Raw genomic sequence first — 13,891 nt, forward strand, 5'->3', positions numbered from 1 at the left:
CCCCCTGCCGCTGATGGTGATCCGAAACCCAGGTGGCAGGCAAGAGCTGGGGGGCAGGGCAAAGGCGGCCCCCAGGGCCGCCATTGCCCGGCTGGTGATCAGAGAAGCCAGGTGGGGCAGGGAAGAGGCGGACGCTGGGAGCAGGGCGGGAACTTCCCGGGGTTTGCATCGGGCAGCCGGGAGCGGGGCGTGAACTATGTAGCCAGGAGAGAGGTGCTGGGCCGCTGGGAACAGGAACTATGCAGTCGGGAGAGGGGCGCTGGGCTGCTGGGAGCAGGGTGGGAACTTCCCAGGGTGGGTGGCGAGCAGAAGTTCCGGGCCCATAGCCGCTTGCTCATTCACTTACTTGCTCATTCATTCACTCATTCACTTACTCATTATTCAGTCACTCAGCAAACCCTCTCAGGGCCCTGGCACCAGGCCAGGCATGAAGTTGAAGCAGGATAAGACAGAACTATGTCCTCAAGATGTTAGTAATTCAGTAGGGTGAAGCAGGCACATGAATGAGGCAGTTGTACGCACAGATGCACTGTACTGGGTTCGGTGAGGGCTGTAACTAACGCCGACTTTGTTCTCCTGATAAAATGGGGCCTCGGGAGCCAGGCCGCCCCAAGCCTGTAGGCCTGTGCCTAGGCCAGGAGCGGCCGGGGTCCTGGAACATGACAGAGGGTGCAGGTCAGGCTGAGGGGTCTGGTCCCATCCTTCACCCCCACCCCCACCCCCAAGTGCACAAATTTTTGTGCACCAGGCTACTAGTAATTAATAATAACTTAAGAATAAACTTTTGTGTACTCAAAACTATGAATCTGCTTTTGCCCCACCCTGTAAAGAAATAAACCTGGTGCTGGGAAAGAAGTTGAAAGGCAGAAGAGAAACCAGTCAGACTTCTGTTGATGAAGAGTCAGATGATGGTGGCTCAGAAAATTATTGCACTTTGATTTTCTGCCCCCTCCATGTCTAAACCAGAAGTTCCTTTGGTGAATGTATGAACTGTAGTCATAATGTAGGCATCAACATTACACTGGTCAAGAACAAGTGCTTTCTTAGTTACCAGTCTGAGAATAGCCCAACTCAGCAGAAAAAGTCCCTTGTACTATGTGAACCGACCTTTTAATTTAAAGAGAACTTTCTAATCCTGTTGAAACTGCCAGTTTGCTGCTTCCCTATTCCATCTTTTCTCTCTTTACCTCCAGACATTACTCTGATTTTTATGTTTATTATTTTCTTTGCACTTTTCTGTTTTTTTTGAGATATAACATACATACAGTCCAAAAACCTTACATGTGCAGCTGCCTGAATTTTTAGTCATGAATTCACCTGAGAAACCACCATCCAGATCAAGATACAGAACATTTCCAGCATGCCACCAGCCTCCCTGTTCAGTTAATTACCTCCAAGGGCAGCCACTGTTGTGGTCTCTAATATTTAGATCAGTTTTGCCAGTTTTGGAATTTCATGTAAATATATCATACATATGTACTCTTTTTGTGTCTGGCTTCTTTTGTTAGTGTCATCTTAGATTGATCCGTATTTTGTCAGTAGCAGTAGGTTTTTTTTTACTGCTGATCAGAATTTCACTGTGTGAATATATCACAAATTTGTTTGTTTTTGTTAATCCTCACTCAAGGACATTTCTTTCTTTCTTTCTTTCTTTCTTTCTTTCTTTCTTTCTTAAGAAAGGAGAGGGAAGGAGAAGAAGCGGGAGGCAGAAGGAGAGCGAGAAACATTGATGCGAGAGAGACATCAATTGGTTGCTTCTCACACGAATCCTGCAACCCAGGCCCATAACCTTGACTGAACCCAAGCGCTTGACTTTGCTGTTGGTTGATAGTAGGTTTGGGGTTATTTGCAAACTTCGCTCCCCTCAACCCATAATACTTCACTGCTAATAGTTTGTGATTTAGGGGTGCTTTGTAGACTTCTTTTGACTTAGCTTACTTTATGAAATCAAAGTCAAATTCTTTAAGTGGTTTGGATCCTCATTTTCTAAACAAGAGTACCTTTTTCTCTTTACAATGAGAGATTATTTGGTTTGCATTTACTAGTATAGACCTTTAGGTCCTTAGATCATAGCAACTTAAGTTCTGTTGAGTATACTTTTTTTGTATGTCTTTTTTAAAAAAAAAAAGTTTATGTAATTATGAGCACTGTTCCTCTACTTATAATTTCAGGAAAGTATCCTTGATGAACTTGACAAAGAAGAGAGTACCCATGATTCTGTGTCTCAAGAATCAGAGTCAGAAGAAGATGGAATTCACGTAGATTCACAAAAGGCCCTTGCTCTAAAAGAAAAGGTACTCTTTGGCGTAGCTTTAGGTTTCTTCAGGTGGGCAGGACGTATAGAAGATCATGTGGATCCCAGGATTTCTTCAACATAGTTTAGGGGGTGTTCACTCTCTAAGTTGTTATTGGCTGTACCCTTATGGAAAGGCAGTATAATTTAGTGATTAGGAGTGTGTTTTCTAAAATCAGACTGCCTGGGTTCAAATCCTATGATAAGTTCTTTAAATTCCTTGTATTAAATTTTCTCAGCTGTAAAATAAAATTAATATTATTAATAAACCTCAATGGGTTGTGAATATTAAATTAATTCTTATATGTAAAAGTGCTTAGACCATACAGAGAGTTATTCTGGGATTTTAGTAATAGACTGAAGTAACTTAAAATTAGTGTGTGACTCTTGATGTGAATATTATATTCCACATCTCCATATCACAGGCCATCTGTGCTTGCTTTTTGGAATGTTCCTCTTTCTTAGGAGTGCCTCATTATTTTTTATTTATTTTTAAAAATATATTTTATTGATTTTTCACAGAGAGGAAGGGAGAGAGATAGAGAGTTAGAAACATCGATGAGAGAGAGACATCGATCAGCTGCCTCCTGCACATCTCCTACTGGGGATGTGCCCGCAACCCAGGTACATGCCCTTGACCGGAATCGAACCTGGGACCCTTCAGTCCGCAGGCCGACGCTCCATCCACTGAGCCAAACCGGTTTTGGCAGGAGTGCCTCATTATTATAAAACTAGGTATATTGCTTTTCAAAAAGATGGCACTTTTTAAACTTCATCTTGATACTTTTTTTGTTTACATTTCTGCGGGTTATTATTGTCAATAAAAATATATAATGCTAAGTATTTTATTCATTTTTCTGCCAGAACCCTCAGATTGTGACCAAACTATGACTGTATAGCGAATTTCAGCACTTGTAAAAAGATTGTTTTGTTTTATTTTCATTTCTTTCTGTTGACCTTGATCACACAGCTAATTAATTATAAAGAGCTGGACAATATTGGCAAAAAATGGCTCTGTAATTCTGTGCCAGTATATATCTGACTTGTATTCTTTTTTCAGGGCAATAAGTATTTCAAACAAGGAAAATATGATGAAGCAATTGAATGCTACACTAAAGGCATGAATGCCGATCCATATAATCCCGTGTTGCCAACAAACAGAGCATCGGCATACTTTAGAATGAAAAAGTAAGGAATTTTTATAATGTGTGCATATTTTAGTATGGAGACTGATATTTTAAAATAATTTTTATGACAAAAATGTGTGGGAAGGACTGAAAAAGTACATTAGGTCCTCGGGTTATGTTGGAAATCCGTTCCTACGCCGCGACGTAATGCGATTTTCGCCATAAGTCGGAACCCACCTACATTAGCACCTACGTCACTCACATGGAGCACATACACAGCAGTAATGAAGTGAAACAGTAAAAAAATTTAAAAGAAAGATAATTCCTGACCTTTACTTGTGGTAAATAAATAAAAAACATAAAGCACATATGTACATATGTCGAAATGACGGAACTTTGTTTTTTATGAATAAATGGGAGATGGCGATATAACCATGAAACGATGTATGGTGAGTCTGGCATAACCTGAGGACTGCCTGTACTACATATATTTTTCAGCTGTAAATTCTTATAGCTCACTCCCTCTTACGGAGTCATTTTATTTAAGTCATTTTATTTAAAATATTCAGGTGCTCAAACCATGCCCCGTAGCTCACTTTACTGAAGTGTTCCTCCTCAAAATATCTAATAATGATGTTCTACACCTAATTCACAAAAGAAAAAGCAAGTAAGCTGGGTGATTTCCTTTTTAGAAATTAATTTTTCTCCATTATTTTGAAAAATTGTTTATCTACCATTTAACCTAGAGAACTTTTATTATGGTAAATTTAAAATATATTCCAACATTAGTCTTTAAGTCATAATGACTCTAAATACATTCTTTTTTTTTTATATTTTATTGATTTTTTACAGAGAGAAAGGGAGAGAGATAGTCAGAAACATCGATGAAAGAGAATCATCGATCAGTCGCCTCCTGCACATCCCCCACAGGGGATGTTCCCGCAACCCAGGTACATGCCCTTGACCGGAATCGAACCTGGGACCTTTCAGTCCGCAGGCTGACGCTCTATCCACTGAGCCAAACCGGTTTCGGCAATACATTCTTTTTTAAAAAAAATATATATTTTATTTTTTACAGAGAGGAAGGGAGAGGGATAGAGAGCTAGAAACATCGATGAGAGAGAAACATTGACCCGCTGCCTCCTGCACACTCCCTACTGGGGATGTGCCCACAACCAAGGTACATACCCTTGAGTCCACAGGCTGACGCTCTATCCACTGAGCCAAACCGGTTAGGGCTAAATACATTCTTACTGTTGAAGAAAATAAATGCGTTATAGTCTTATCATATGCAGGGAATTTTTAAAAAGATAAACACCATCAAGGAAGTCATTCTTACTGTTTTAATTATCATTTGGAAATATGAATTATATTGGTGTCTGAGTTTTTACTATTTTAAATAGCATATTTATTTTTTTTTAATCCTCACCCGAGGATATATTTTTATTGATTTCAGAAGTGGGTTGGGGGGAGAAAGAGAGAGATATCAGTGTCAGAGAGAAACATTGATCCATGGCCTCTCATACATGCCCCAGCCGGGGATCAAACCCACAACCTAGGTATGTGCCTTGACTGGGAGTTGAACCTGCAACCTTTTTGGTGCACGGGACAATGCTCCAACCAGCTGAGCCACCTGGCCAAGGCTAAGTAACCTATTTTTAGATCTTTGAAATTTGTTATTAATATCCTGACAAATTACGGGAATATTCATATTTTATAATATTTGATATCTACAATATATATAAGTGCTGAAGAATAATTTTAAATAATCTCACATGAACCCATCACACAATTTAAGAACCAGAACGTTATTATTTTTGAAGCTACCTTGCTACATCTCTCCATATGCTGACCCTTTTCACTTCTAGTTAACCACTACCTTCAGTTGTATATTTATCAGTTTTGATTAAAAAAAGCTTATTATATACATAATATATTGTATAACTTTGCTTATTTTTGAACTATGAAAGTATATTATACTGAATGTAATCTTAAATTTCTCTGAACATTAAATTTCTCAGATTCCTCATGTTTGCATATAGCTGTAGATCTCTTTTTCACTGTTACATACAGTTTCTTCTTAGGAATACACCATGATGTATCCATTCTCCTGTTGCTGAATTGTTGGTTTATTTATTTCTTCTTCTCCTTCTCCCCATTCTTTCTACCTCCCATTCTCCTTTCCTGCCTTATTTAAAAACATTGATACTATAAATACCTTTCTACATGTTTATTGGTGCTTGGTGGTAGGGTGTGCACATATTGAACTTTAAATGGTGATGACCAGCCGTAGCTGGTTTGGCTCAATGGAGAGAGTGTCAGCCTGCGGACTGAAGGGTCCCAGGTTCGATTCTGGCCAAGGGCACATGCCTGAGTTGCGGCTTGATCCCCAGTAGGGGGCCAGCAGGAGGCAGCCAATCAATGACCCTCTCTCATCATTGATGTTTCTGTTTCTCTCTCCCTCTCCCGTTCTCTCTAAAATCAATAAAATATATTTTTAAAAAAATGGTCATGACCATTTGTTATAAAGGTAGTTGTACAAGGTTACAGTTCCCATTAGCAGTGTATAAGAATGCCTGTTCCATATCCTTATTTTTTTTACTTTTTTTAATTGAATTTATTGGGGGTGACATCCTATCTAATAATAGACAAACATGGTAATTGACCGTACCTTCGCTACGCCTCCCATTGGCTAATTAGCGAGCTATGCAAATTAACCACCAACAAAGATGGTGGTTAATTTGCATGCGTAGGTGCGAAGTGGCGGAGCGAAGACTGAAGGCGGCTCCGGCCGGAGCAGCGAAGGCTTGAAGGCGGCTCCGGCCGGAGCAGCGAAGGCTTGAAGGCGTCTCCGGCTGGAGCGAAGGCCTGGGTCCCGGCTGCTGGAGGAAAACGGGTGCCGGCAGCCAGGGGAAGGGAAGGCCTATTGCACGAATCTTTTCATGCAACAGGCCTCTAGTTGGTTAATAAAAATACAGATTTCAGGTGTACAATTCTATAAGACATCTCTGCATTGTTGTATTGTGCGTTCACCACCTCAAGTCCTGTTCTGTATCTTTACCAATCTATATAATAAAAGCCTAAGCGACCTTTATTGCGGAATGACCGGTCACTATGATGTGCACTGACCACCAGAGGGCATATGCTCAACGCAGGAGCTTCCCCCTGGTGGTCAGTGCGCTACCACAGGGGGAGTGCTGCTCAGCCAGAAGCTGGGCTCATGGCTGGTGAGCGCAGCGGTGGTGGCGGGAGCCTCTCCTACCTCCACGGCAGCACCAAGGAGCAGCAAACTGAGTGGTAAGGAGCAGTGAGCAGGCAGGCGGTAAGGAATGAGGGGTCCCAGGCTGCAAGAGGGCACAGGCTGGGCTGAGGACCCCCCGCCCCCCCAGTGCATGAATTTTGTGCACCAGGCCTCTAGTACTGATATAATAGGGCTTCTTAATTGTTTTCAGTCAAGGAGTTGTAAAATGGTAATTCATTGTGGTCGTAATTTGCATTTCCCCAGTTTCTAATGAGGCTGAGCATCTTATATGATTATTCACCACTTGTATTTTCTGTGAAATGCTTGTTTTGTCTTTTGGCCATTTTTCTGTTAGGCTGTTTTGCTATTAATTTTTACTTTGTTTTAGGTACTAATTCTCTAGTGCTTGCTTGTAGTAATTAATTATCTTCTAATTTGTAGCTTATTTCCTTTATGGAGTCCTGATAAATGGAAATTCATAATTTTAATGTATTTTTTAAAAATGTTAGCACTTTTAAAAATATGATTTGTTAATATAGTTTCCTTCCCTGAGTTTATAATCTCCTGTGTTCTGAAGTTTTTATGTCTTACGTTTCACATTTAAACATTTTTATATATGCAGAAGGTAGAATTCCAATTTCATATCTTTTCATATGAATATCCCAATTGTTTCAGCTCTATTTATTGAATATCCATGCTTTCCCCATGGATCTGCAGTGCTACCATGTCATATCTCAAGTTTGCATGGATCTCTTTCTCATCCCTCTATTCTTATATTGATCTGTTGCCTCTTACTAACTCCATTCCACACTATCTTTAATTACTATAGCATTATAATTTTAAGTCTTGGTGGTATTTGGTATAGGGCATTTTATCCTGCCTTATTCTTCAGGAAGGTGTTGGATGTTTTTGGATTTTTGCTTATCAATATAAATTTAGGATCATCTTGTCAAATTTCTTAAAAAATTATGTTGGGATTTTTCTTACAATTGCTTTGTATTTATAGATTAGTTTGGAGAGAATTATAGTTATGTTTTTGTGCCTTATAGATGAATGTGAAATATCTCCGCTTAAGTTTTTTTTTTATATTTTTTAAGACAGTCTTGTAGTGTTCTGGTTTGGCATTTGTACATACTTAGTTTTGTTTTTTGTTGCTGATCTCTAGTAAAGTAGCCACCTTGCTAAACTTTGTTATTTCTAACAATGTCTCTAGATTATTTTGAGTTTTCTAGGTATACCATCGTATCATCTAAAAATATCAGTTTTGTTCCTTCCTTTTCAGTCTTTTTAGCTGTCTTTCTTATGGAACTATATTGACCAGGACCTATAATACAATACTGAGAAAACAGTGTTCTTTGCCTTAAAGGTACTGCTACTTAACCATTTTACTATAAAACATTATTGCTTTTAATAGGCTTAACTAAGTAAAAGGAGGTGGGAAATATCCCTTCAGTTGGGAAATTAATCCCTTTTTTGGGGATTTCAGAAACAAATTTTGAAGTTTTAATTTAACAAATGATTTCTAACGTCACTTTAATTTCTTTTTTAATTGCAGGTTTGCTGTTGCTGAGTCTGATTGTAGTTTAGCAATTGCCTTGAATAGGACTTATACAAAGGCTTATGCAAGACGAGGTGCTGCTCGATTTGCTTTGCAAAAATTAGAGGATGCCAAAAAAGGTATTAATATTTTCCAGATCATCGTTATCTAAAATAAAGTCTTTAATCATTTAATTTAATAGATGTTATACAAAGAATATTGGATAATCAGAATTATCACCTTCTGAGAGTTTTCTATATATGAATAAAGTTCATTTTTGTAATTTAAAAAGTTACCTTGATATTTTTGGAAAGAATGCATTATTTGCCAGCAATGAAATTTTGGTTCAAATTCTCATTCCACCATGTATTAGCTGTGTGACCAGGGAAAGGTTATGTATCGTCTCTGGTTTTCAGTTTCTCATCTGTAGAATAGATGTTGGCTATTGTGAGGTTATAGTTAATGATTGTAAAGCTCTTAATATATTTTTATTTATTTGTAATTTGTCAGCATTTTATTATTCCATAAAATTGGTATGTGAAATATAAATTACAGTATGAATAAAGATGATATCTAAAAGATTCTTAAGCTTTTTGGTTTTATGATATATGAATTATCATAGCAAGAATCCTTCCTGGTGGAAGAAATGGATCTGTCAGGATTTTGTCTGTCTTCAGAGAGAATAGAGTGAGCCCAGTAGTCTAATGTTAGTATTTCTTAGTTTCTCTTAATTTTGCTATTGGACAGTTGCCTATTTGTCACATGTCACAGCAAGTAATTACTGTTTTTAAATATGTACCTTTCAAGTATTTTTTATCCTCTCTTTTACTCAGATTATGAAAAAGTATTAGAACTGGAACCAAATAACTTTGAAGCAACAAATGAACTCAAGAAAATTGATCAGGTAAACTAGTTACTTAAATTAACTGCATTACTTATTAGCTTTATATGATGAAGTAAGGGTTTTAGCATAGACTTTGTACTATAGATTATTTAATATAGACATTATTCTAATTTTAATTTTTTGTACTATAGACTTTTACCGAACAACTTGCAAATAAGAGGTAGTATAATGGTATTTAAAGATCCTTAATCATCATTTTAAAAAGTTGTCTGAGATCTTTAGAACTACTGTGCTTTACTTTTTTTTCCCCAGGTGACAGAATTATTTTTCATTATCCCACTAATTTTCTTTTGTTTTGCTTTGTTTTGGCTTGTGTTTTGATTTCTGTACTAAACTTTTGCATATTTCTTTGATTTTTAAGTTGTTGCATCTTTGTAGTTTATATCATAGCATATTTATGTACTAATTTTTTAATAGTAAGAAAATAGTTATATAAATGTAAAATTTGCTTCAAATGATACTGAACAGTTATATATTCCTTTCACTTTGCTGTTGAATCAGTTATCATTATTTTGCCATCTATTGAAACTATGAGAAAAAAGTGACACTGATTAAGGAAAATCTGCTTTTAAATATGGCCATTATTTATTGCACATAAAAACCTGTTGGTAAATATATCAACTTGATTGTAATTGTGAACTGTGCTGTATATTTTTGCATTTTGTCCTAAATCAAATAATGACCATGAAAATTAAATTTGAGAATTTGGTTATGTGGGCGTAATTACCTATTTTCTTTTTGAAAATAGTTCCTTGAACAGTAACTGGCCTGTGTAGAAATTCAATAAATATTTGTTGAATAAATAAATATTTGTTGAATAAATAAACAAGCATCTACCTTTAGTGGATACTACTTATTTTAATTGGAGTAAGATGCACATTAAATTTATTATAGTCTTTTGCCTTTTATTTAATAAGTAGAAAGACTTTGAATTAGTAAAAATATTATTTTGTGAAGTGTGGCAAAAATTCCAATATATTTGAGTAATTTATTATTTTAGAGTCAAATATGTATGTGTCTTGCATTACCTGTTTTAGTTTAGCTGCTATGTCTCCTAGGCTTTAACATCCAAAGAAAACTCACACCCAAAGGAAGCTGACACAGTGATTAAGTCAGCTGAAGAAGAGAAAAAACAAATCGAAGAGCAGCAGAATAAGCAGCAGGCCATTTCAGAGAAAGATCGGGTAATCCACCATATATATATTTTTCTGAGTTTACTTTTAGTTTCTTATATATCAGTTAAGGTTTTGTCTTTTCTAATATTACATTAAAATTCTTTTTTCAGTAGGAGCTGAAAATTAAATAAATATAATAAAACTTCTGAAGCCTACTAGTTCAAAATTTGAGTAATTGATGACCTTTAATACATAATTTTTAAAACACATTTAATTTTAGGGAACAAATTACTTTTGAGCATTTTTAAAATATATATATTTTATTTATTTTTTACAGAGAGGAAGGGAGAGGGATAGAGAGTTAGAAACATCAATGAGAGAGAAACATCGATCAGCTGCCTCCTGCACACCCCCTACTGGGGATGTGCCCGCAACCAAGGTACATGCCCTTGACTGGAATCGAACCTGGGACTCTTCAGTCCACAGGCCGACGCTCTATCCACCGAGCTAAACCAGTCAGGGCTACTTTTGAGCATTTTAACATATTTACTTGTACATGTAGTTAGAGATTTAACAGAAATAAATTGCAATTTGTTTTTATAATTATTTTCATTAGTTCACACTAGACTATCTGATAAAAAATTACAGTAGAAATCCTGAGTTGAGTTTTAATTTAATACATTTACAGCTTTTCATGGACCCATAGAAGACTCCTAATAAATACTTATGGAATGATCATTGATTGTGATATACCTGACTTCGATTATAAGTAAACGTTACAATAAAATCTAGTATACACATTTCAATACAGCTTAATCTATCCTATGTTTAGGTTTATTAATGCTACTGAAGAGTGAGTTGTTCAGTTCTGATACTCTGTTCTTTCACAAAAAGTTAAAAACATCTTTCGTACAGCTTCTAAATAACTAAAGAGTATATTTGGACCTCTTTATTAAAATGTGTTTAAAGTTGAGCTTTGTGTAATACCTAATTAGTATAATAATGGTTAATGATACAGATTAATAGAGCAGTATACTTTTTTTTGGAGCTGAAGAGAATAATAACATTCTATAAAACAATTCAAACTAACAAATTCTAAAACATGTATCATGGAGTAGATTTTTAACAATTAAAATATACTTTAATTATTTATATAATAAACTGATGAGTGCTGTCCTTGTAGTGAATTCAACTAATTTTTTTGCATATGTCTTCATTCTTCTCCATACTTCTTTCCAAAATGATAGGGGAATGGATTTTTCAAAGAGGGAAAGTATGAAAGAGCAATTGAATGCTATACTCGAGGAATAGCAGCAGATGGCGCTAATGCCCTTCTTCCAGCTAACAGAGCAATGGCCTATCTGAAGATTCAGAAGTAAGTATTGGTTACATTTAATGCTTTTCAGGTTGAAAATGAAATTTACCTTAAATTGGCATATTAGCTAAATAAATTAAAATTTGTTTACTCTTAAGCATTAAAATTAAAATAGAGAGAAGAGAGACAGAGAATGTCATAGTACATATTAAGTACATTTAGCTCTCATAAATGTTTTTCCACTTTAATAGTCTGGCATTACACAGTTTAACACTTTTAAATTGCTTTATGCATGTTATTCTGAATTAGTGATTTGAAAATTATTTTTAACTTTAGAGTCCTTTGGGCAAAATCTTAATCTGGAAGTAGTTTTTGTATATATACTTATATGTATATTTATACATACACATATATAACAAAAGGGAATTGAAACTGCTAATTGATTATATATGAACTAAAACTTGGTTTCTGGATATTCTCAGGGGCTCCAGGCTGGGCAATCAGCAGGGTAACATCTGATGGCAGAATCTATGTCTTATATTTCTTTGTAATAATATTGTACACACTAGTGACAGAATTTTTTTTAAATGATATAAATATTATAAATAGGAATTTAAAAAATTTTTTTTAAATATATTTCTTTCTTGATTTCAGAGAGGAAGGGAGAGGGAGAGAGAGATAGAAACATCAATGAGAGAGAATCATTAATCGGCTGCCTCCTGCACGTCCCCCACTGGGGATGGAGCCTGCAACCCGGACATGTGCCCTTTGCCGGAATTGAACCTGGGACCCTTCGGTCCGCAGGCCAACGCTCTATCCACTGAGCCAAACCGGCTAGGGCAGGATTTTTAAATTTTTTTATGCCATGGACTCCTTTGACTGCACTGTGAAACGTTCTCAAAATTATTAAATGTATAATTAATTTTACATTTAGGATTATAAAGGAAACCAATTATATTGAAATACAGTTTTAAAGATATTAAAATTTGTGATATGCTGATATATATACTTTTTAAAATACATTACATAATGAGAAACTACATTTAAAATATAGGCAAGTTAAAATTAAAAGTTTTTAAAAGATGTTAATGTGAAGACTTGAATAAGGACACTAGAATTTGGGGTGATCTTTGACACATCTTCCACATATTGATTAACTAATAAAGTGTGGGTAAGGAATACACAGAAATCAGCATTGAGAATTACGTTACTAGTGTGATAACATGACTTCACTCTTAGCCATTTGAGTGACTCCTAGGGATAGAATTGCGTGGTTGTTGGCTAGCTATGACATAGGAGTGTCTATAAACAGGGACACTACTAAGGGCCCAGTGCACGAATTTGTGCACCTTGAAAGGAACTGTGGGCTGCGAGGCTGCACTGGGCACAAGGGTGGGTCTCAGCCCATCCTTCACGCTCCTGGTCCCCTGTCTGCCAGCAGCCCCGTTCCCGCCGCTCCCACTCCCATGCGCTAACAGCGCTTGCCCCACTCGCACCCGCTGACAGCATGAAGCGATTGGGGCCAGTGCTAGCAGTGGGTGTGATCAGCAGCTGCTGCCCTGATCCCCTCAGGAGCAGGGGGAGGTGGAAAAGTCCTCAGAGGCAATCGGGGCTGGCTGCTGCTGGCTGCCGCTGCTCACACCTGCTGACGGCACTGAGCGATTGGGACCAGTGCCAGGCACTGGCAGTAGGTGTGAGTGGCAGGTCCGGTGCCGGCAGCTGGTGCAAGCACCAGGCGGGACCACAGCACGCAGGAGCAAAGAATTTTCAGTGACCACCAGAGGCTCGCCCTGGTTTGGCGCCCTTGCTCACCTGCTCCACCATCCGACTGTGGCTAATGCCCACCATGTTCCGCGCTCTGCCACCTGCTGCCGATGCCCGCCATGTTCCGCACATGTCCCCTGGTGGTCAGCACATGTCATAGCAATCGGTTGTTCTGTTGTTTGGTTATCCCACCCTTTGGTGTATTTGCATATTAGCCTTTTATGATATAGGATAGGATGATCACATGCAGACAAGTAGCAGGTTAAATTGCTACTGTAATTCTGCAATGGTGATATCTCAAAACAATTTGTGAGATATCTGTCACAAATGTGATATGAAAATATCTGTAATTTTTATTGGTGACAAAGGCATAGGTACTGCTTTTACTACTGTGTTTTGTTATCTATAGTTATAATAAAAAGAAAAGTGAAAGTTTATTTAAAAGTTAGTGAAAATAGCCTTTTCATGTGCGCCGGCGCCGCTGTGATTGGGCCGCCGCTTGTGACGTGCGGGGACTGCGGTGTCTCGCGCGCGCGCGGGGGCTGCGGCAGCCTCAGAGCCAGCGGGCTTGGGCTCTGGCTCCCGGGCATTTAAA

General features: G+C 37.5%; 1 protein-coding gene and 1 pseudogene across 2 annotated transcripts in view; both read left to right on the forward strand.

Moving 5' to 3' along the window:
- The window catches only part of RPAP3 (RNA polymerase II associated protein 3), a 35,239-nt gene that overhangs the window by 3,329 nt on the left and 18,019 nt on the right, over nt 1–13,891 (forward strand). For both annotated transcript variants that reach the window (XM_015558606.1, XM_006755512.2), the window contains exons 3-8: nt 2,172–2,294; nt 3,354–3,481; nt 8,217–8,338; nt 9,032–9,102; nt 10,161–10,286; nt 11,465–11,592. In XM_015558606.1, coding sequence (XP_015414092.1) covers nt 2,172–2,294; nt 3,354–3,481; nt 8,217–8,338; nt 9,032–9,102; nt 10,161–10,286; nt 11,465–11,592 — 698 coding nt within the window. The remainder of the gene's footprint in view (nt 1–2,171; nt 2,295–3,353; nt 3,482–8,216; nt 8,339–9,031; nt 9,103–10,160; nt 10,287–11,464; nt 11,593–13,891) is intronic.
- Nucleotides 13,784–13,891, forward strand: part of LOC102774157 — a 1,755-nt pseudogene continuing 1,647 nt past the window's right edge.

The sequence above is a fragment of the Myotis davidii genome, unplaced genomic scaffold (assembly GCF_000327345.1).
Source record: "Myotis davidii unplaced genomic scaffold, ASM32734v1 scaffold290, whole genome shotgun sequence".
NCBI classification, from domain to species: domain Eukaryota; kingdom Metazoa; phylum Chordata; class Mammalia; order Chiroptera; family Vespertilionidae; genus Myotis; species Myotis davidii.